The following is a 21,440-nucleotide window of genomic DNA, read 5'->3' on the forward strand; positions in this document are numbered from 1 at the left end:
ACACTTTTTGGCCCCACGGGACAGAAATAGGTTGAGTGAATGGAAGTTTCAGAGAGCCAAAACAAGGAAAGTTAATACTATCCAAAGACAGAATGTTAATGTTAAATTATTTTAATAGGGAACAAATTCTATTGTTTTCCAATGAAAGATGACACTTTAAATGAAGAGACTTCATTAGGGTAGAGGAATAAAATGCCTTGAGATAAGGGAGGCTCTTTCCAAAAATCAGAAATTTCTCCTTCACAATTTTGGTCATTTTTTTTTTCCAACAGGGAAATTAATGTTCTTCAGATAGCAACATTAGGAAGTGTAGGTATGGGTAGACAGGATACAGGAAGTTACAAGCAGTTGCTATTGATTGTTATCACATCCCACCCCAAAAATGGTATAATTCTATTTCAACTTAAGTTTCAAAACCTAAGTCAGATTTTTTATGAATTTAGGAACTATTCTTTGGTTGTTTTTACTATTTTTATTCATCCAATTTGTGTCCGTAACTTTAGAGTATTTTAGTCTTCATTTCTTCCAAGTAAAATATTATGTAAATAATGTAGTTAAAAGTTAAATAATGATCAGGAACTTAGAGATCATAGGTTAATATATCTCTAGCCATAACCAAGCTGAAGCTAATTGTTTGAACACTTAAAACTTTTTGTTAAATGTTCCAATTTTATTGAATTTAATTTTTAGTTTCAAAGGAAATTTTCTTTACTGAAAATAGTCCTATTGTTTTATAATTCTCATTTTAGTTTCATCTGTTCAGTTGAATTCTTAAAGTTTCTTCCAGTTCAGAAAGTCTGTGAAGTCTAGTCAACCACCTAGTTCCATTAACTTCTTGGTCTGGCATTCAACTTGAATTTATGATTCCTCAAGATCAGTGACAGCTTGTATTGATGGGCAAGTGGATAATAGTCAGTGAGTTTTGTGTCAAAAAATGTTTCAGCAAACAATCATTAATCACCTACTGTGTACCAGGCATTCAGTCAACAAGCATTTGTTAAGGTCCCACCATATATCAAGCACTGTGTTTGGTGCTGGACATAAAAATAAAAAATGAGACAGTCATTGCCCACAAGGAGCTTACAATCTACTAGGGGAATACAACATATTTACAGGTAAGTAAATATAGAATATGTACACAGCAATTGGGGTGGGATGAGACTTATACTCAAAAGATACTATACTGGATGTTTACTCTTTAGGCCCAGGCATTTATTAAGCAAATACCATACTAGAAAAAAGGTCCCTGTCATCTTTTGATATTTTCCCAAATATCAGTGATATCCTAGCAATCATAATTTTCTCTTTTGGGGTTAGATACACTCCTTTTCTATTTAAAAATATCTTGTCTTTTTAGATTTGGTCTTACAAGACTCATAATTTTAAAAAGAACAGCTAAGTTTTAGTTCTGCTTTAAATAACCTGCCTATCTCTGAAACTCAAGTTCTAATATTACTAGTATAGCACCTTAAGAGGAAGCACACAATCCCTAGGGTGTTTTCGTAAGCTTTTCAATCCATACAACAAATATATTACCTATAGTTTTAATCTAAACAATGATTTTTCATTGAGTAAGAAAACCACATATTTCTACACTTGAATACAGTAGTGTCATATAATTTAGCATTTAGCATAAACTAATACATGTTTGTTGAATTTAATCAAATTGAATTCTAAAAGAATTGTGATTTAAAAGCAGAAACTTAAATTGGTACATTCTACACAGGACTACAATGAGTCCTAGTATAACATAATCTATCTTGGTGTGATTCAGTACATTGTTGATACTTCTTGGACCCTAACCAACATCTATCAAAACATCGTTCACATCCTCCAATGCTTCTTCACTTTCTCTTATATCTCTTCATACTGCTTTTACCATAATTCAGTTTCTCATTATACACTCAATTATTTTTTAAGTCTTATTCTTTAAGCTTTCTTCCTGTATCCATTCACACCTCTCTTCAATCCTTCCTTCTCTTGACTGCCAAAACAAACATCATAAACTGCTTTGTTCAAAACTGTTTAAGAATTTCCTTTACTCCTAAAATTGGAAACCAAACACTTGGCACAGTATTTTAAGTACTTGACAATATAGCTCAACCTGTCTTACCACACTTGTTTCATTCCATTCCTCTTTTTCCTCTTTGAGCCAGCTGATGCCACTCGCTGAGTCAGCCCTGCTTTCATCCTGTCCTCTCTCAGATATATATATTGATGCTGACTTCCCACTATACATCACCTCTACCTTCCACATTTCCACCTGTTGACATACTTCTCTTTATTCATTATCCAGTTCCAATTCTATCGTGTCCATGAAGACTTCTTTAATCTTCACCAGTTAAAAGTTTTTTATTTCTCCCTCCTCAAATTTTGTTGACAGAAACCTTTTGCCTTAATGTCATATGACCTATCTGTGTGCATGAAGTATCTTGGCCAATAGTTGTCTTCTTAAGAATGTTAAATCTTCCACTTCCTTATCTCTCAGTAGTCTAGAATGTACTTTCTCCTCATGTCTGCCTCTTAGATATTTCCAGCCTCCTCCAAGGATTAGTCCAGGTGCCAGCTCTGTCAGGAATACACAGCCCATAGAAGATACATAATAAGTACTGATCATCCCCAGTGCATACTTCTTCCTTACCCCAGGAAATTACTTTGAATTGACTAATTTTATGTACGTGTGTGTGTGCTGACAGAGGGAACTGTTTCATTTTTTTATCTTTATATCCCCAGCACAATGCTTTATTCAAAGTAGGTGCTTAAGAAATTCTTGTTGAATAAATGATCTCTGAATCCCCAGCACCTAGCACAGAACATTTGAACATAATAGACACTTTATAAATGTTTGAATTGACCTAGTGCTCACATGAGCCTTATAAGATAGTATCACCTTTAACTACTATTATAGTGAGGCTCCAGCATGTTTAGTCTCTTACTAGAATATCATTTACAGGTTTCAGACTTCTAACACATCATGGTTTCACCACCTATAATCCCAAATTTTGGTATTTCCAGCTAAGATAATAATTTAAGAGCTAGCTTTAGATTCATTGCCTTTTAGAAAATGTATTATAATAGCTAGGACTATTCTTATGCATTAATAGATGACTACTTATTTTCATAATGTGGTTTTAGAGATAATAAATGGAAAGACTAACACAGAGCACAAACACAAAACCCTTGAGTTGTCTGGAATTTTACTGTTAATGCTTCATTCCTTTTATTCATTACTTGAATCCCTGTTCATTTGAAAATACTACCAGAAAAGATTTAAAAATTTCCAGTCTATCAGTTATAAAGGCTTTCATATGAATTCTTTCTTTCAAGAATATTTTTGAACTGGGTCCCTGAGAGAGGGAGATGAGAAGGAAGCTTTAGTATTAAAAAAAAAAATTCTTAATATCAGAAAGGATATTCTGACAAAATTCAATTCATGACTTTGCCTAGAACCAATTAATTTGATACCCTTCTGGTGTACTCCATATATTTAGCAATTCAAGTCACATCTTAACATCTTGATGTTTAAAACACTCTAAGAAGTCAATTATTAATCACCTTTTCTATACCTGAAAATTATCTTACATCCTGTTGTGGATCCCAGAAATGTAGAAGATAAGGTCTTTGCCTTCAGAGATCATTGCTTTCAAAAGATAAAAAAGGAATAAACTTCAGCTTTGGTGTTCTGTATTTATAAAGAAAAAAGGGGGAAATGATTATGGTATAAAAACTTATTTGATTATTGTATTATTTATAATATGATCTGTCAATTTCAGTTTGGGAATATAACACCCATCTCATTTTTCGCTTGTTTTTCCTCATAGGACGTGTAGGAACACCTCATTTTATGGCCCCAGAGGTGGTAAAAAGAGAGCCCTATGGGAAACCTGTAGATGTCTGGGGTTGTGGAGTGATCCTTTTTATTCTGCTGAGTGGTTGTTTGCCTTTTTACGGAACCAAGGAAAGATTGTTTGAAGGCATTATTAAAGGAAAATATAAGGTAAATGAAGCATGAATGAATGATTTTCCACAAAAGTTAAAATCTACTATTAAGTTTTTTTTTTCCAGTTATTCTGTCGTTTAGTTTGATATTGATCAAATATCACAGTTCCACAAGCTCAGTGGCTTTCTTCATTAGTGTCAATAGGTTTTTGTAATTGATCTATTTTTGTTGAAACTAAGCATTTGGCCAACTAGTCTTAAATATTTTTTAATTGCTTGCTAGCCCTAGAGTCATCCATGTTTATAGGAAAAGAAGTTCAACTTAAGATGTGACTTCTATGTTACTTTCCTAGTCCCCTTCTTTTCTATCCATTCTATTAAGTATTATTCTATTGATTTCCATTTGCAGATGAAAAATTCAACTTACTTTTTGTTTCTTTGGTTCTGTTTTCACATAAAATTTGTCTATGGTCCTGAAACCACTCCTTATTGAAGTGGATCTTTCACATAATACTAGGCTCTGATAAGGATTTGGCTTTCCCCAGTACCCTAGGATAGGAACCATTAGACTCTTAAGTGGGTTTTGACTGAGTTTGGGGGTATACACAAATATAGATCCGAATTTTTACAAATGATAGCATTATTCTATAATCATCTGTATAACCAACATATTTTTAAACTCCAGCTATTTTTAAAGATAGTAAAACAATAGAATTCTTCATTAATAAAAGAATTTGAAGAGTACCTTGGAATTTGTTGCAGATGTATTTTTCTTTTTTTCCAATTTTGTCTTGGATAAAGTTTCTGTTAGGTACCAATCGCTACTCTAAGACATTGGGAACCTGAAGATAGACCCTACCTGCTCTGGTTGAATGCCAAAATTAACTTAGTGGTTAACAATAAGGATATGCAAAAAAGGTGAAGATAGTACTGGTTATGATCCATCAATTTAAGGCAAAGCATTCATTTTATTTATTCCTATTTTTACAGTTAAGCTACATTAGAAATTTTGATCCCATGTAATTTTAGCTATTTTTCATCTCATCCTTAAACTTTGTCTTTTTTTAGCTTACTTGCTTTTAGCCTTTTTGTTTTCTATATGAGTTGTATCAGTTATACTTGTTTTTCTATACCTAGCCAGAATTACTTTCCTCTTTTATTACTTACTAAATTGTTATTTATATTCCAGAATTAAATATAACACAAACATGATAACCACATTGTACAATGTTATTTAAAGAAATTCTGGTAAGATTCAGTATACCAGGCTTCCGTGTCATATTGTTTGTTTTATCCTTTCCTCAAATACAAAAGTACATCTGAAATTTTATCAATTTGGTTGTACCTTCCAAAAGGGGATGCTAATTGCAACCTATTTGAGCCTTCCCATCCTTTTATTATTCACTCATTTTCCCCATAAATTTTCCACACCCCCAATGCGAGATCATTAATCACTTTAACCAACAAGAAAAACCAAGCAGGTAAAGCATTCCGTTGTGTATCTGTAATGTTATGTTAGATGGGCATCCCATCAAGCTCTGGGCCTTCAGGATGCATATCTTAGCTAAAAGCTATGGACTGGATGAATTGGGATTACTCTGGAGAAATACAGACCTTTTTTGGGGAAATGTTATTGACAACCTTTTGTTTTTACATCACTTAGGTTTCTCAACGCGTTTCTCCTTAGTTTCTATTAGAAAGTAATATTTTGTTACAGAGAATGCAAAAATAATAAATATAATTAAGCAAAACTAAACAATACATCAAGCGATTATATGTAGTGTTTCATATATGTAGTCTCCCACCTCTGCAAAAAAGAGAAGGAATACATAGTACTCTCATTGACCCCTGGCTTCTCATGAGGGGGATAGACTAATTGGTCTGTGAGGTTCCCTTCTAGCTCCAATTCCGTAATCCCGTTTTTCCTGCAAAGATACTTTGGGTTTATAATCATCATTCTTCCATGGATGCTGTCTGACTGAATCAGGAAGCAGCATAAATTCTAAAGAATTCAAGTTATGTGTCACCAAAAGGACAATAAAGATATACACAGTGAGTGTGAATAGATGCCATCATTGCTAATAATGCATAAAAGAACAAAAAATAATCTTCATAAAGAGTATTATCAGGTAGATGAATATATGAATTGAAAAGGAAGAGGGCCAGTGATACAGGAGCATCAAGAGTTAGCTGTATAATTTAAAAACAGATATGGACAAGAGCCAGACAGGTTGAGAAGGCATGGATTGGGAGTACTTGCATTAATGAGATTAAAGATATATCAAATTAAATGTTATCATTCTTCTCTAGAATTCATTATCAAATGAGGTATGTGATTCTCTTATCACATTGCTGCCGTGGGAAGTATCTCAACTTTAAAAGGAGATTTTTGGGAATCTAAGTCTGCCATGAGTTTGAGTACAGTAATTATAATTTCCTCAATGTAGAGATAGATTTCGAGAAGAGAAAATCAAACACAGTATGAAAAGCATATAATACAGTATACAGAAATGCAGTTATATAGAACTACAGAGTCAATTCATTTCTCTACTATGTTTTAAAAGAGGAGCTTGTATCTAGAAGACAGATTACCAGATTAAGATTCATGTTTTCTTCCTGATTCTTTTACTGATTTACCCAGTGTCAAACCAAAGTCCACTAACTTTATCTCTATTCCTAGTTTCAGTGTAAGAAAGTGATAATTGTGCATCATTGTATTTTTTAGAAAATATTGTTATAGCAAATTAATTTTTCCCAAAGGGCCTAAAAAAACCTGTAAGTGGCAATTTGTTCTTTTAATCACTTTCCTCAACTATAACCCTATTTTCGCAAATGTTAACCACAACAGGAAACTGAGACAGGTCATATTAGTTGGCCACAATTATGCATTTAGAGCTAGGGTTTAAAACCATGTCTTTTCAGTACTAAGTTAAACACTCTTTCCACTGTTCCATAGTGCCTGCTTAGAGAACTTAAGGTTGAGCTTTCCTTGATCCCCCTTCACCCTTTCCCATCTGAAAGGTCTCTCTCCATCTTCAAATTGTAAGCAGATGCTTAAGCAAGTGTGAATTGAACTAGTTGACATCTGATACCCATTCAATAAATTCAGTGGCATTTTTCTTAGTGAAATTTGTTTGGATCTCTCCTTTTCCCTCACCACTAACCTCAGAACCTCCCCTTGACCTTTTCTGTATCTCTCCTATAAGAACAGCAATGACTGTCTTTTTTGTCTTTTTATCCCTAACACCTATCACATTGCCTTGCTCTTAATAAATGTTTTCTGACCATGTTTATAATCTATTAGGGCAATAGAAGGTATATTCAAGTAAATAAATACAAAATATATAATGTAATTGCAAGAAGATTAATAAAATCCTCATATGAGAGGTGCCATCTAAGCTGTACTTTGAAGGAAACTATGAATTCTGCCCACCAGAAGTAAGGAAGGAATGGAGACATACGGGAGAAAGTTAACATACCAGTTAACTTTTTCATTCCTTGCCTGGAATGAAAAGTTCAGGATTAATATTGAATAAAACTCAAAAGGTAGGTGGGTCCCACATGATAAAAGGCTTTAAAATTCTAAACTAAGAAGTTTATATTTTATCCTTTAGGAAATATGTAGCAATTGAAAATGTTTTTCTATGAGAGTGACACTATTGTATCCATATTGTAGGAATGTCAACTGGGCAGTGTGGATTAGAAAAGGGAAAAAGTCTAGAAGAAGGAAGACAAGTTAAGCAACTATTGTAATAATCTAGATGAGGGATTTTTGTTGTCATTTTTTTTTTCTTCAGTCATATCTGACTCTTTGTAACCCCATTTGGAGCTTTCTTGGGAGAGATACTGTAGTGGTTTGCCATTTTCCCTCTCCAGGTCATTTTACAGATGAAGAAACTGGGGCCAAACGGGTTAAGTGACTTGTTCGGGGTCACACAGCTTAGTAAGTATCTGAAACCAGATTTGAAACAGGTAGAGTTTTCCTAGCTGCCCCAGTATGCAGAGTAAATGGCAGTTAAGTGAAAGGAGACCTATCTGCGTTATAGGTAGATGGGAATTAACCAGTGAATATGGAAAAATGGAAAGAGGGAATCAAGGACACATGTAGGTTAGCAAAGAGAAATTGGAGCAAAGAGGGGAATGGGTAATGATGAAGTAGGGTTTTAAGCTGAATTGTTGGGGAGAAGATAAGCTCATGCCAGATGACACCTGGTATTTTTTTATTGTTGTTGTTGTAAAAGGGGGCAAATTCTTCTGTTTGGGAAGGAGGAGACAGGATAGAAAATCTGAAGAAATGGGAAGGTATAGAATAATTGTTGGGTAATGTCTGGCAGAATCAATCAGAGAACAAAAGAATTGCTGTGTAGCTCTGAGGTCCTAGTGGAGACTAGATAATATGTGCCTGGTTACATAACTATGTCTAAGAAAGTTCAATAGCATATGAGAAGAAGAGAATTCATGGATTGGAGTAAGGTTTGGCAAGAAGAGTCTGGTAATAGAATAAAGGAGCTAGAGATTCAAGGATAGCCAAGGGATTATGTGACTAAGAATGTTGTCAAGACTATATAACAAGGAATTGAGACCAGAGAAAGTGAGATAGATGGGAAGAATGCAGAATAGAGGGAATGTAGAGCATGGTGAGGAGAAAGAATAAGTTTAGGAAGGATGGGACTGAAGAGGAGATTGAAAGAAGTTATGATAAAGAGAGGAATTTTAGAGGTTTTTGGATCATGATGGCACAACAGTTGTGCATCATAATCAGATCAAGGATTGATCATGCTTGTGTACTATCGAGATGGAATGAAGTATAGATGCTAGAGATTGCTATACTGTGATTCAATTCTTAAAGTGAATGTTTAAAAGTAAATTGAAGTCACCAAGTAGAAAAGCAAGGATTGGGGATAAAGGCTTCTCAAATTGATACTGAGCTCCTTGAGAAAAGAAGAAAGATAATCTGGAGGTCTATGATTATAAGGAGTTAAGGTGGGTAACAAAGATGGATGAAATGAATCTTAAAGGTAGAGAAGCTTCGTGGTATCAAAGAAACAGTTTAAAAGTAGAAATGAGAATAAAAGAGTATTCTTGACCTTCTTGGCCCAGAAAATATGAAAGGAGAATTTGATATTGAAGAGGGTGGCAGGGATAGGCAGAACAGAAAGTCCATTGACACAAGCAGGTGTAGTGTGAAGTGAAGAGATATAGGATAAAAGGAAGTTTAATAATAAAGCATGAGGTCTAGAGGCTGCAGCAGAATGAGTGGACAAAGGAGGATTGTACCAGAGTTATCAGACTGAGCGTACAGGTAGAGAGGAGCAGGGAGAGGGTTTTCTCCTTAGTAGACCCTGCCTAGGACACAATGGAATAAAGTGGCAGATGTGACCATGGAGCTTTCCTGCTAGAGGAAAGGGAATGATGGGTTTATAGGGAGCACCTACTTATGGGGTCCTGTGATGACTTAGCATGGAGTTATTATAGTTCTTACACCCTTGGAACTGAAAAATAAAGTAAAATAAAATGGTGATCAGGTACCCAAGGGTAGTACTGAGTTCATGCCACATGTTGACTCTTCTATGAAGGCTTAAGGGGAGGACATGAACAAGAATCACAGAAGATAGAAAAGTATGAGTTTAAAACTACCATTTGAGAGAGCATATCAATGTGATCAAAAAATTATTGATATTTTATTGTACTATTGGATGTATGTAGTCTTATTTCATTTTATTCCCCTTCCCAAACCTCTTATGTTCTCACCAAACTGTTCCCAAAGCTAGATTTTTCTTTCTCCCAGTTCAGAAAGAGCTCTTGAGAGCCCAAGAACAGCACGAAGAATATAGCTCCACAGCCTCTATCCCTGGAATACACCCTTTCATACCTGCCTTGTATTTTTTCTAGGCTTAACTTAAGACCCACATACTTTATGAAGCATTCCCCAATGTTCTAGGCTCAATTAGTAGTGCTCTCTCTCTCCCTCCCCAAGATACCTTGAATTAGGTTTATTTATAGAAAAGAATCCTTCTCATCAGATGTAAGTTCCTTAAGGTCTAAGAATCATTTTTGATTGGGTATCCCCAGCAACTAGCACAATACCTTGCACTTGAAAGACTTTTAATAAATGTTTGTTGTTTTCTAGATAGGAACTAAAAACTGGAAACAGAGAATAAATACTACAGTTGGCATATACTTTGAATATATGAACTATGAGTTACTTTAACAGTGTGGGCAAACTTAAAAGATTTTTTAATTAAGAATACAGTTCGTGCATTTTAAAAAATGGGATAAATGTATTCTACCTCTGCTTCATTACAAGGCAAGATTTAGTATTTTTATTTTTACCTTACAACAGTATGGAACTATGCTAATTGTTAATATCTCATTAAAGATGATAGTTTTCTTTGCATCTTTTAATTTTTCAGATGAATCCCAGACAGTGGAGCCATATCTCTGAAAGTGCCAAAGACCTTGTCCGCCGAATGTTGATGCTGGATCCAGCTGAAAGGATAACAGTTTACGAGGCACTTAATCATCCTTGGCTTAAGGTAAAGAAAAAAAGAATCAGAACTTTGTACAGTGGACTCTCTTCTTAGAAGAATTTGGATTTTGTTTCAACTATTTTTCATTCTGCCCTATCAGTCTTTGGGGTGGGATAGGGGAACTGGGTGTTGGGGCTGATTCCTCCGCCTTCAAAGTCTTCATGCAGATGCGGTGTGATCACTTGTTTAGTATGCTATGGTAAAGATTCCTTTTGTGTAAGAGTTAGACTATGTGGTCTCTGAAGTTCTTTCCAACTCTCAATTTCTACAAGTCCAGGATTCTTGATTTTAATACGTTTCTTGAATTCCCATCTCTATATTCACATTGCCAGCATGTTTACTCAGTGCTTCTCACCTGCATGAATTAGTCTTATTCCTAGGCTTTTCCCACTCCAGACTACTTTTCACAGAAATAATATTTCTAAGTCACAGAAATGATTATATAATTCTTTTTGCCCAAAAAAACTTCAGAGGCTCCATAGTGCATCTAAGATAAAATGTAAACTCCTTAACCTGATATTTAAGGCTACATTCTTATTCCAGAATATCTCACTAAAATTGTCATATTTTTCCTGACATGCACTCTACATTTCAGCCAAACTGGATGACTTAATGTTAACCTGAAAACTTAATGTACCATTTCCCATGTCCATTCATTTGCATATAGCATTCCCCTTTCCTGGAAGATGCTGTTGTTTTCCTCTCAAACTTTCAAAGTTTTTATCCATCAAGTCAGGAGTATGCCCTCATCCATGAAGCTTTCCCTAATTGCCTAAGTTATAATGCCCTCTCACTCCCAAATATACCAGACACTTTTTAATATACTTCACTTTCCTTAGCCACCTTCACTTTCTCCCTTGTGTTATACCTATCTATATTCATGCTATATTCCTTTCCTACTCCCCAAAATAGAATAGTGGTGCAATAGGAGTCAAGGACAGTTTGATTTCTGTCTTTTGATCCCAAACATTTAGCAGAATGCCTTATAGTAGTGGCTTAGTAGATACACATTTTACTCCACTGAGACTTTTCTACTCAGTTTTCTGACCATACCCTATGTACCTTTACTCACACTATTCCCTTTATGCCTCTCTTATAAATCTGTGCCTCCTAACTTTTGAGGCCTTGTTGACTTTCTGAATTTTCTTTTGTTTTTATCTCTTCTGTGTGTTTGTTATAATCTACTTTCTGTTTTATTTATTTTCTGTATGTCTTATCTCCATAACTAAACTACAAGCTACCTAAGGGCAGGGAGTTTTCACCATTGTGAACCTCTCAGCACTTAGCACTGGGAGTAAATGTTCAATAAATATTTCTTGACTATTTAAGTCAATTATTTATTGAACAGGCTTTACACATAATAAATGTTCAGTAAAGATTTGTTGACTAAATCAAAACATTGACCAGCAAGGTAGTGTAATATGATAGACCATTAAGATGGAAAGAAAACTTTGCTTTTGCAGTATCAGAAAAATTATTATATCAGTTTAGGTGGTAATTTTTTAAAAGGGGAAAATTTCATTCAGGGGGAAAGAGAGAGGGAGGAAGGAAGGAAGGAAGGAAGGAGAAAAAGTGGGAGTCATTTGGCTTTTAAATTTTTTTTATCTTTTAAATCACCAATGTCCTTGGGAGGACAGTGGAACTTCACTAGGAAAAAAGTGCTATATTAAGAGATCAAGTATTTCATTTTATTTGCTTGGAGAGAGTGGCATATTATATTAATTTTTAAGCTGCCTTTCTAAAAGCACAGGGGGCCAGACATTCATATTTTTCACTTTGTCTCCTTTAGGGGCACCTGAGTTAGCTAAGTTGGTGATTTTTAGACTATACTTTGTAATCCTAGCATTACAAGGTACCTAAAAGTGCTTTTGAACAACTTTTATATTATTCCGCCCCATTTATGTTTCTTTGTGAATCAAATTTTGGCAGCATCATAGCAAAAAGAAATAACTAGGAGTTGTTTTTTGTTTATTTTTTTTAACCCTTACCTTCCGTCTTAGAAGCAATACTGTGTATTGGTTCCAAGGCAGAAGAGTGGTAAGAGCTAGGCAACGGGGGTCAAGTGACTTGCCTAGGGTCACACAGCTGAGAAGTATCTGAGGCTAGACTTGAACCTACAGCCTCCTATCTCTAGGCCTGGTTCTCAATCCCCTGAGCCACCCAACTGCCCCATAGGAGTTATTGTTAAGGATGATTTTTTTACCGTATTCCAGTTCTAACTTCTACCTCATATTTATAAAAAGTTTTTTATTGGAAAATATTCTAACTCAGCTAAACTGTTTATTTAGACATCGATCCCTAAAAATTATTTCAGTGGTCTCCATATTTTAATTGATGGTTATTGGGCCTAGTTAATAAAAAATAAGAATCAAAAGAAAAAATTGATGTTGTGATTTTTTTCATTAGGCAATTGTATGTTCTTTCCTTTGTTCAATTTTTTTTCCTATGTTCAATTATAAGATTAAGTAAATGTAATTTAATATGTAACCCAAAGTTTAATTTCATGTTTATTCTCCAGTGTAAACTAATGAGCTGTATCACCAGTTATGCATATATATATATATATGCATATATATACATATAGGTAGATATATGTCTTGCACTTAACCAACTATACACTTACAGTTTCAAAGAAAAATAAAATATGTGATTTTTAACTTAATAATCAGGGGGGAAATCAAATTTTATTACATGTGTTTTTATCTTGGATTCAAACTTTTCGTTATTTAATCATATTCTTGTAACTGCTAAATGCTGGGGATTTTTTCTTTTGGCCTAAGGGGAAAAGTTTATTGCTTCATGTTATTCTAGCCAGAATATGAAATCATTTACAAAATATTTACCATGTAATCTCCATTAAGATGAAATATTATTTTATTTGGATAGTACATGCAATTTTCCCTTCTACAGAGGGGGAAAAAAAAACCAATGTAGTCCAGTTCACCAAGCACTTCTTAGGTGTATACTATGTGCCATGCCCTATGCAAGTATTGGGGATATATAAAACAAAAAGAATGGCCGCAGTTCTCTTGTAGCTTATATTGGTTGTTTGGGGGTGAATGTAGAGGGAATAATATGTATCTAGATAAGTAAATACATGATTTTATGTAACAAATACAAAGTTATTTCTGGCAGACAATTCCAAGGAAAATCAGAAAGGGCTGTATGTAGAAGGTACCTTCTGAGCTGAACATTAATGCTGAGGTTTCCCAGAACAGAAGTAAGGAAAGAGAGTATTCCAGGCATTGGCCCAATTTATGCAAAAACATAGAGATGGGAGAGAGTATATCTTGGACAAGCAGTAGTAAAGAGCCTAGTTTGACTTGGAACCTACAGTGTACAAGTAATTTGAATTCGACTAGAAAGATAATATAATGTGAAGAGGTATTAAATGCCAAATGTTAGACTTTGTATTTTGTTCTAGAGGCAATGGAGAGCTGCTAGAGTTTTAAGGGAATGGATATGGTTAAAATAAAAACCATTTGCCCTATAAAAATTTTATTCATTAACATTAGAATTCACCTTTAAGGGCAACTAGTTAGCTCAGTTGGGAGGCCTAGAGTTGGGAGGACTTGGGTTCAAATATGAGTTCCCATACTTCTAGTTGTATGACCCTGGGCAAGTCATTTAACCCCGATTACCTGGCCTTTGCCACTTTTCTGTCTTAGAATTTATGCTAAGACAAAAGTTAAGGTTTGTTTGTTATTTTGTTTTTTACCTTTTAATTGATGGGGATTTTCTCTTGGGAATTTTATCATAGAATGTTTTCTGTATCATCAGAACTCCTTTTTAATTTAAGGAGGCAAATTTGATCTCATAAATATCATTGCAATTTTGTTAGATGGTATTCATAACTTAAATGAATATGTGAAGAAATTTTAAGGGGAAGGAAAAAGAATGGCTAAGTGGAGAGAGTGATGAAAAACATTTAGTTGAGTGAGGCAGAAGCAAAACAAAAGTAATTTTGTCATCAAGATATACTAAAGACCACCTGGATGCACCGAGAAAATAGCAAAGAAATATTGAAAACCTGTCACAAGGCTGTCACAAAGTCGTGATGGTATAGTGTAAGCATCTGGATAATCTGAATAGCGTCGTTGTATGCCAGCTAGTCCTAAAAAATGTTGGGGAAAAAAGGTTAAATTTACTCCAACAAATATAATAAAGAAATGAATTTTTGCTCATATATCATTAAGTATATATCCTGTGAATAATGGGAATCAATGAACAAAACCTCCTATAATAGCAAATACAGCTCCTATTGATAGGGCATAATGAAAATGGGCGACTACATAGTATGTATCATGAAGTACAATGTCTAGTGAAGAATTAGCTAGAACAGTGCCTGTTAAACCTCCAATTGTAAATAAGAAAATAAAGCCTAAGGCTCATAATATTGCCGGAGATCATTTAATATTACCTCCGTGTAATGTAGCTAATCAGCTGAACACTTTAACTCCTGTTGAGATAGCAGTAATTATTGTTGCAGATGTAAAGTATGCTCGAGTATCAACGTCTAAACCTACATATATATATATATATATATATATATATATATATATATATATATATATATATATATATATATATATATATATAAACCTATATATGATGAGCTCATACGATGAAACCCAAAAGTCCAATTGATATTATAGCTCAAACTATTCCTATATAACCGAAAGGCTCTTTTTTACCTGAATAATATGTGACGATGTGTGAAATAATTCCAAATCCTGGACGAATTAGAATATAAACTTCTGAGTGGCCAAAAAATCAAAATAAATGTTGATATAGAATAGGATCACCTCCCCCTGCAGGGTCAAAGAAGGTAGTATTTAGGTTTCGATCAGTTAGTAATATAGTAATTTCTGCAGCCAAAACTAGAAGAGATAATAATAGGAGGACAGCTGTAATTATAACTGATCACACAAATAATGGGGTTTGATACTGAAATTTTGCTGGGGAGTTATATTAATAATTAGTAATAAATGACTGATCCTTCAGTCATTGTTGGGAAAGAGGAGATTCAAAGGAGGGATGGGACTTTTGCATTAGTGGAAAAGTGACCAAAGAGAGAAATCAGAGCTCCTTGATTCTAATACTGTTTGTTTCCTCTGCTCAAGAAAATGGCCTTTAATGCTAATTGATAGAACAAAAATATCTATTAGGGAAATGATGCACACAGTTTGTAAGGAGACAATAAGAAAGGACACATTTGATTAATTTACATTCCACTTGACCCAAATGACTAATATCCTCAGTCAAAGAAGTTTGCCTTGTTTGCTGAACCACTATGAGCAATAATTGAAAGGTCACAAAAACTAAAAGAGGTATTACAGAACTGAAAGACAGATGTCTCATTTTTTCAAGAGGGGAAGAGAATAAAATCTACAAGCTCTGGGCCAGTAAGCTTGACTTCCATTCCTAGAAAATTTCTAGAATCAATTATCAAAATGATAGATAGTGATCATCATTCTGAAAAGGAAGTAGTGGGCACAAAGAGAGAGCATTTCACATGAAGTTCATTTGGTTTTTTTTGACAGGCAGTTGTCATATTGAACATACAACTTATCTAGACTTTGATAAAGTAGCTGATGATATTCTTGTGAGAAAAGGGGAGAGATGGATTAGAAAAGAATAAAATAAGTAGATACACAACTAGTTGAATACAGATTCAAGAAGTAGTCATTGTTGGTTCACTATCAACTTGGAAGAAAGTATCTCCAGGACACCTTCTAATTTAGTCATCACTGTATGTACACCAACAAGAAATGTTTATAGGATCATTAAGTTAGATTTGGGAAGGATCTTAGAGGTCAGGTCATCTAGTCTAGTCCCTGCTATTCCTCTTCCCTTCTAACCACCCCCATTACTTTACAAATGATAAGACTGAGGCTTAGAAAAATGATATGCTCCAGTTCACAGATAGTAAGTGGCAAAGCCAAGATTTAAATCAGGATTTTCCAGACTTCAAAGTCAAATACTACTATGCCACACACCCCTTAAATTGGGAAGGAAATCGCCCTGAGTCAACTTAATTCTTGGATCTTATAATTTGACTAAATTGCCCATTTATAATCAATGGACTATTGATAACACAGTCTAGATAGTACTCCAGACAGAATGCTGTAAATATTGTATAGTATGAATTAATCTATTAATTTTGACAGAAACTAACCCAAATCCAATTTTAAGTGGTCATAATGATTATATAATTTATTTGTGTTTTTAAGCCACTAAAAATGCATGATTCCAAAAATTATTCAGCCTGCTTATATTCTGGTTTCATTATTAAAAGTACAAAACACTATTTTAATTTCAGTCTTGAACTTTCTTCTTTTTTATAAAATCCATATTAATTTTCCATCAACCATTATTATATTGACTTTGCAGTTGGTTTTGTTTAAATTTCTTAACTTTTCATGTGTTATCTCTTATAGGAAAGGGATCGCTATGCATACAAGATTCATCTTCCTGAAACAGTAGAGCAACTACGGAAATTTAACGCAAGGAGGAAACTAAAGGTAAGATTTGTAAACATTAATGAAGACAAAGTAACCAAATTAATATTACCGGCTAGTTTCTTGTATAAGCCATACCAAAAAAAGTTCCAAATCATTAATAACTAGAGAAATACAAATTAAAACAACTTTTACATTTAAAATTGTAATTATTTTAAGAATCATAATATCAACCTGATTCATCACAGTCTTTTTATGGTTCCAGATAATTACAAGGTATGGGTCTGAATAATATGCTAAATTAAAGACATTACTTGGTCCTCTTTTAATTTCATGGACAATGAAATTCAGTCACTTGAAAAATTATCAGTACTCATTTGTTGAATATTTGCTTTATTGTTAAATTAATTTTATTATTAAATTAATATATTTATTATTATATAAATAAATTAAATATTGTTCAATTAATTTTCCCTTGGCTATTAACTGGACAGGTTCTGAGTATTTTTAAGAGGTAGTGTGAATATGGATCAGAGGAAATAACATTGTACTAGAAGTGATCATTGGTATTAAATAACTACTGCAAAGCAACTAAATAGAATTCCCAGAATATTGCCCCACCAGGCAGAATTTCCAGATGGTTCCTTTTCGGAATCCCATCAGAGTAGTTAGAATACCTTGCTCTACACTGCCACTTTCAGACTCTCCATCTATTCAATCAGTCAACATATATTAAGTGCCCTCTATGTACCAGATACTCTGCTAAGCATTGAGCATATGATAGCACAAAAAGAATAGTGAAGGTTATGGGGTGTGGGGGTGGTAGAGACATCCCAAAGGAGGGCAATCAGGTAAGAAATGAGGAGATGTTCTGAACTGAGCTCCCTCCCTAAATGAAGGTTTTTAAGTTCATAGCTGTACTCTACAATCAAAAGGCTAGAGAGTGATAATGAGATAAAATACCAAGGCTTCAGAGACCTTGCAGGATGATACAGCAGTTCCCAATGATGAATTTTCTGAGGCATAGTGGGAAAATCAGAGCAGTCCCAAAGTTGTATAGTCAGGTAAGAAATAAGATTTTCTGAGCTAAGTTCCCTCCTTAAGTGGAAGTTTTAGAGTTCATGACTATTTCCCAATTGACACTCTGTTATCATCACTCAACTTCTCTTTTAAGGTTCACTCTGTCTTCATTTATCATTTAATCCAAATCCTGGTGACATGATCTTTTCTAATCTCGTCTCTCTTCTTTCTAAGTGAGTTCAGTGCCTTTTCTCTCTGCACCAACTTCTGCCCCTCATATTCATGTTATCAAACATGCTAACCTCCCATTTCATTAATCTGGTGAACTTGGATGACTCTCCTCCACTCTACCTCAGCTACACCTGGGAATAATGATAGCTTTGAGCTTGCCATCTTCCATAAGAATTCCACTTCCATGATCAAAAATTCTAAATTTCTTTTACCTGATCTTTATCTCCTGTCATTCAGTCTTACCCTGACTTTTACTCCTATTCTTTGGCCTCCAATTCCCCCGCTGCTCACTTCTTTCTCAGGTTCTGGTTGTCCTTCCTAGTTTTATGTGACTCCTTTGAGTTCAGCTCTTTACCATTCTCTATTCTCAAATATTTGTCCTCTCTCCACTCCTGCCTTACCTAAAGTATTCCCACCATCTACCTCTGCTTCTCTGCTTACGCTGCCGAAGAGAGCCAGAGGACCTCTAAACGAGACTGGGGCCACTAAAGATTTGTTTTCCAAGTTCAGTTGAGCCCCCACTATATAGCAAGCAACACTCTTTCTATTCTTCTTTAATTGATTCTCTTTTCCATGTACTATAGTGCCTGTTCCATCCCTTTCAGCTAAGTAGCCCACCCCATGTTTTATGAAAAGATTCAAAACCTTTCACTGCTAACTCTTTCTCTTCTCTTCAATTTGAAACCCTTTGATTTCATCCCCTGCTGCTACTGAGACACTTCTCACCCAATCCAGCCTTTGTCACGAATGCTTGATCCTGCCTCCTTCGGGTCTCCCAGCAGCTTTCCCCCACCATTATCACCACTCTGTCTCTAGGGGAGGGGGAGGTCTGTGTAATGGTCCACTTATGTTACGGGAGAGCTGTCCTTGTTGAGAGTACCACTACTCTTCTAGTAACCAGGTTTTTATCTTCATGTGACACCCAACTCCTCTCTCTTACTCTCCCTACGTCAGATCTCTGGTATGAACAGGACTAGTTCAGGGGCATTATCAGTACTTCCCTGGACTTCTGTAACAGCGCCTCTTTGGATTCCTGCCTCAAAATTGTCTCTACTTCCACCTGGCGTCCTCACTACCTCTAAAAGGATTTTCTTGTAGGTGTGAGTGACTAGTATGTGATCTTCTACTCAGGGAACTCTAGTGACTAGGATCAAATATATATATTCTTCTGCTTAACATTTCAGACCTCTTCTCAACTTGACTTCCTCCTGTCCTTTCAGTCAGCTTACCTCCCTCTGGGTCCCCTGTCCACCTTTGCTGTATTTCAAGCATGTCCCTACCTCTCATGCCTGCATCTTTACACTGGCGTGGTCCCAGCCCAACCCCCTTAAATATTAAACACCTACTCTTCTTAGGGTTTGGCCCAGGGCATCAGAGGGCCTAGTAGTACAGGTTGGAAAGCCAAGTGGTTCTTTGGGCATAATGACAGGATAGATAAGGCCAAATGGGCAGCCATATCAGATAGCCAAGGGCCTGAGGGAGACCAGACCTTTGGGATCTGGGGAAGTTGAGGTGGGGTTAGCTCTCTCTACCTTCTAGTGCCTCATGAGATCTCTGAGGGAAGAAGGCATGGAGTTGGAGGGCTGCTACTTCCATGTAATGAGGAAGTACTTCAGATTTAAATGAGGAGGGAATCTTCATCTTCAACTCATATTAATATGCATTGCTTCCCAAACTCTATCTACTTCAGGTTGTCATTGAAAAGATGCAAATTTATTTAATAAAGAATACAGTGATTCCAGTCACTTTAACTGCTTTGGAAAATAGTAATCTAATTTTTTTTAAACCAGAAGATTCAGTTAAAAGGAGGAAAATGGTATAAAATGTAACTAGTGAATAAATGAGATTCTGAGGTTTTCACACTAAAAACCAAAACCTATAATTGTGACTTCCTAAGTAGTACAATTTGGAGCTTACAAACTTGTACAAATAGAAAGATGATAATGTCCTCAGCAAAATAATGTGGCTTAGAGAATGAATGAGTTTAAGGAGTGAGCTCTTATTTGGACATGTTTATTTTGATATGTGAAGCACCTAATATCCAATCATATGGAGATGTCCAATAATTAATGACATAATGACATGTAACTGCAGGTCAGGAGAGCTATTGAGGCTGGATATAATAGATTTGAAGGCACAGAGATGACATTTGAGCCAGTAAGATGTGGTAAGAGAAAAATTAGAGACAAGAGAAGAATATATGGGAAAAAGCTTTGGAGGATTTTCATTCTTTTCTTTCCTTTTCTTTTCTTTTTTAATTCTAAAACCCTTGCCTTCCGTCTTGGAATCAATATTGCATTGGTTCCAAGGCAGAAGAGTGGTAAGGGCTAGGCAATGGGGGGTCAAGTGACTTGCCCAGGGTCACACAGCTAGGAAGTGTTTGAGGTCACATTTAAACCCAGGACCTCCCATCTCTGGGCCTGGCTCTTAATCCACTGAACCACCCAGCTGCCCCCAAGGATTTTCATTCTTGAAAGGCAGTTGAGGTTCCATAAAGGACATTGAGAATATTTGGTAAAAACAGAAGAAAACTAAAGGAAAAGAAGCAGTGTCATGGAAACCAAAGGTAGAAAAAGTTTCTAAGAGTACAATGTCTAATATAACACTGTAAAAGTTGCAAAGTGACTTAGCAGAAGGAGGACTGAGTTTAACAGCTTTGAGATCACTGGTAACCTGTCAAAGAGAAACTGCAGTATATCTTTCAAAATATCTATCAAATATTCTATCAAAATATCTTTCAGATTTGAAGAAATTTAGAAATGAGAAGGAGATGAGGAAATGCAAATAATGAATAAATAACTCTAGAAGTTCATCTGTGAAAGAGAGAAAACCTAAGTGTTCACTTGAGGGGATGGCAGGGTCCAGTAAAAGTCTCTTTGAAGAATGAAGAAAGCTAGAATCAGGGAAGTAGACACCATGGAAGAAGCCACTCAATGAAGAGAAGTCAAAGATCAGTTGATCAATCAGTCAACAAGAATTTATTAGCTATCTACCTGCCCCCTAAAGCTTATGTTCTAATATGGGAACTATATCACATGTTGGGGAATGGTAGTGAAGGAGAGGAGTTTTGAGTGTAGGAGGTCACAGAGATTGTGAGTGGAGCCAAAGGGCTTTAGATTTTCATGCCCTTTATTTAAAAATGCAAATAAAAGTTACCTCAGGCTTCTACCTCATACCCCAAAATTAAAAATGACTAAAGAAAAAAAGATGTTTGGGTTTTTTTTTTGAGGAGTTATGGGAAGACAGGCACATTAATGCA

General features: G+C 35.2%; 1 protein-coding gene across 18 annotated transcripts in view; it reads left to right on the forward strand.

Annotated features, from left to right (window-relative positions):
* CASK (calcium/calmodulin dependent serine protein kinase) overlaps positions 1-21,440 on the forward strand; it is a 465,908-nt gene that overhangs the window by 325,557 nt on the left and 118,911 nt on the right. For all 18 annotated transcript variants that reach the window (XM_007493327.3, XM_056826146.1, XM_056826147.1 and 15 more), the window contains exons 7-9: positions 3,822-3,997; positions 10,353-10,475; positions 16,910-16,993. In XM_007493327.3, the coding sequence (XP_007493389.2) occupies positions 3,822-3,997; positions 10,353-10,475; positions 16,910-16,993 (383 nt within the window). The remainder of the gene's footprint in view (positions 1-3,821; positions 3,998-10,352; positions 10,476-16,909; positions 16,994-21,440) is intronic.

This window comes from Monodelphis domestica, chromosome 4 (genome assembly GCF_027887165.1).
Source record: "Monodelphis domestica isolate mMonDom1 chromosome 4, mMonDom1.pri, whole genome shotgun sequence".
Lineage (NCBI taxonomy): Eukaryota > Metazoa > Chordata > Mammalia > Didelphimorphia > Didelphidae > Monodelphis > Monodelphis domestica.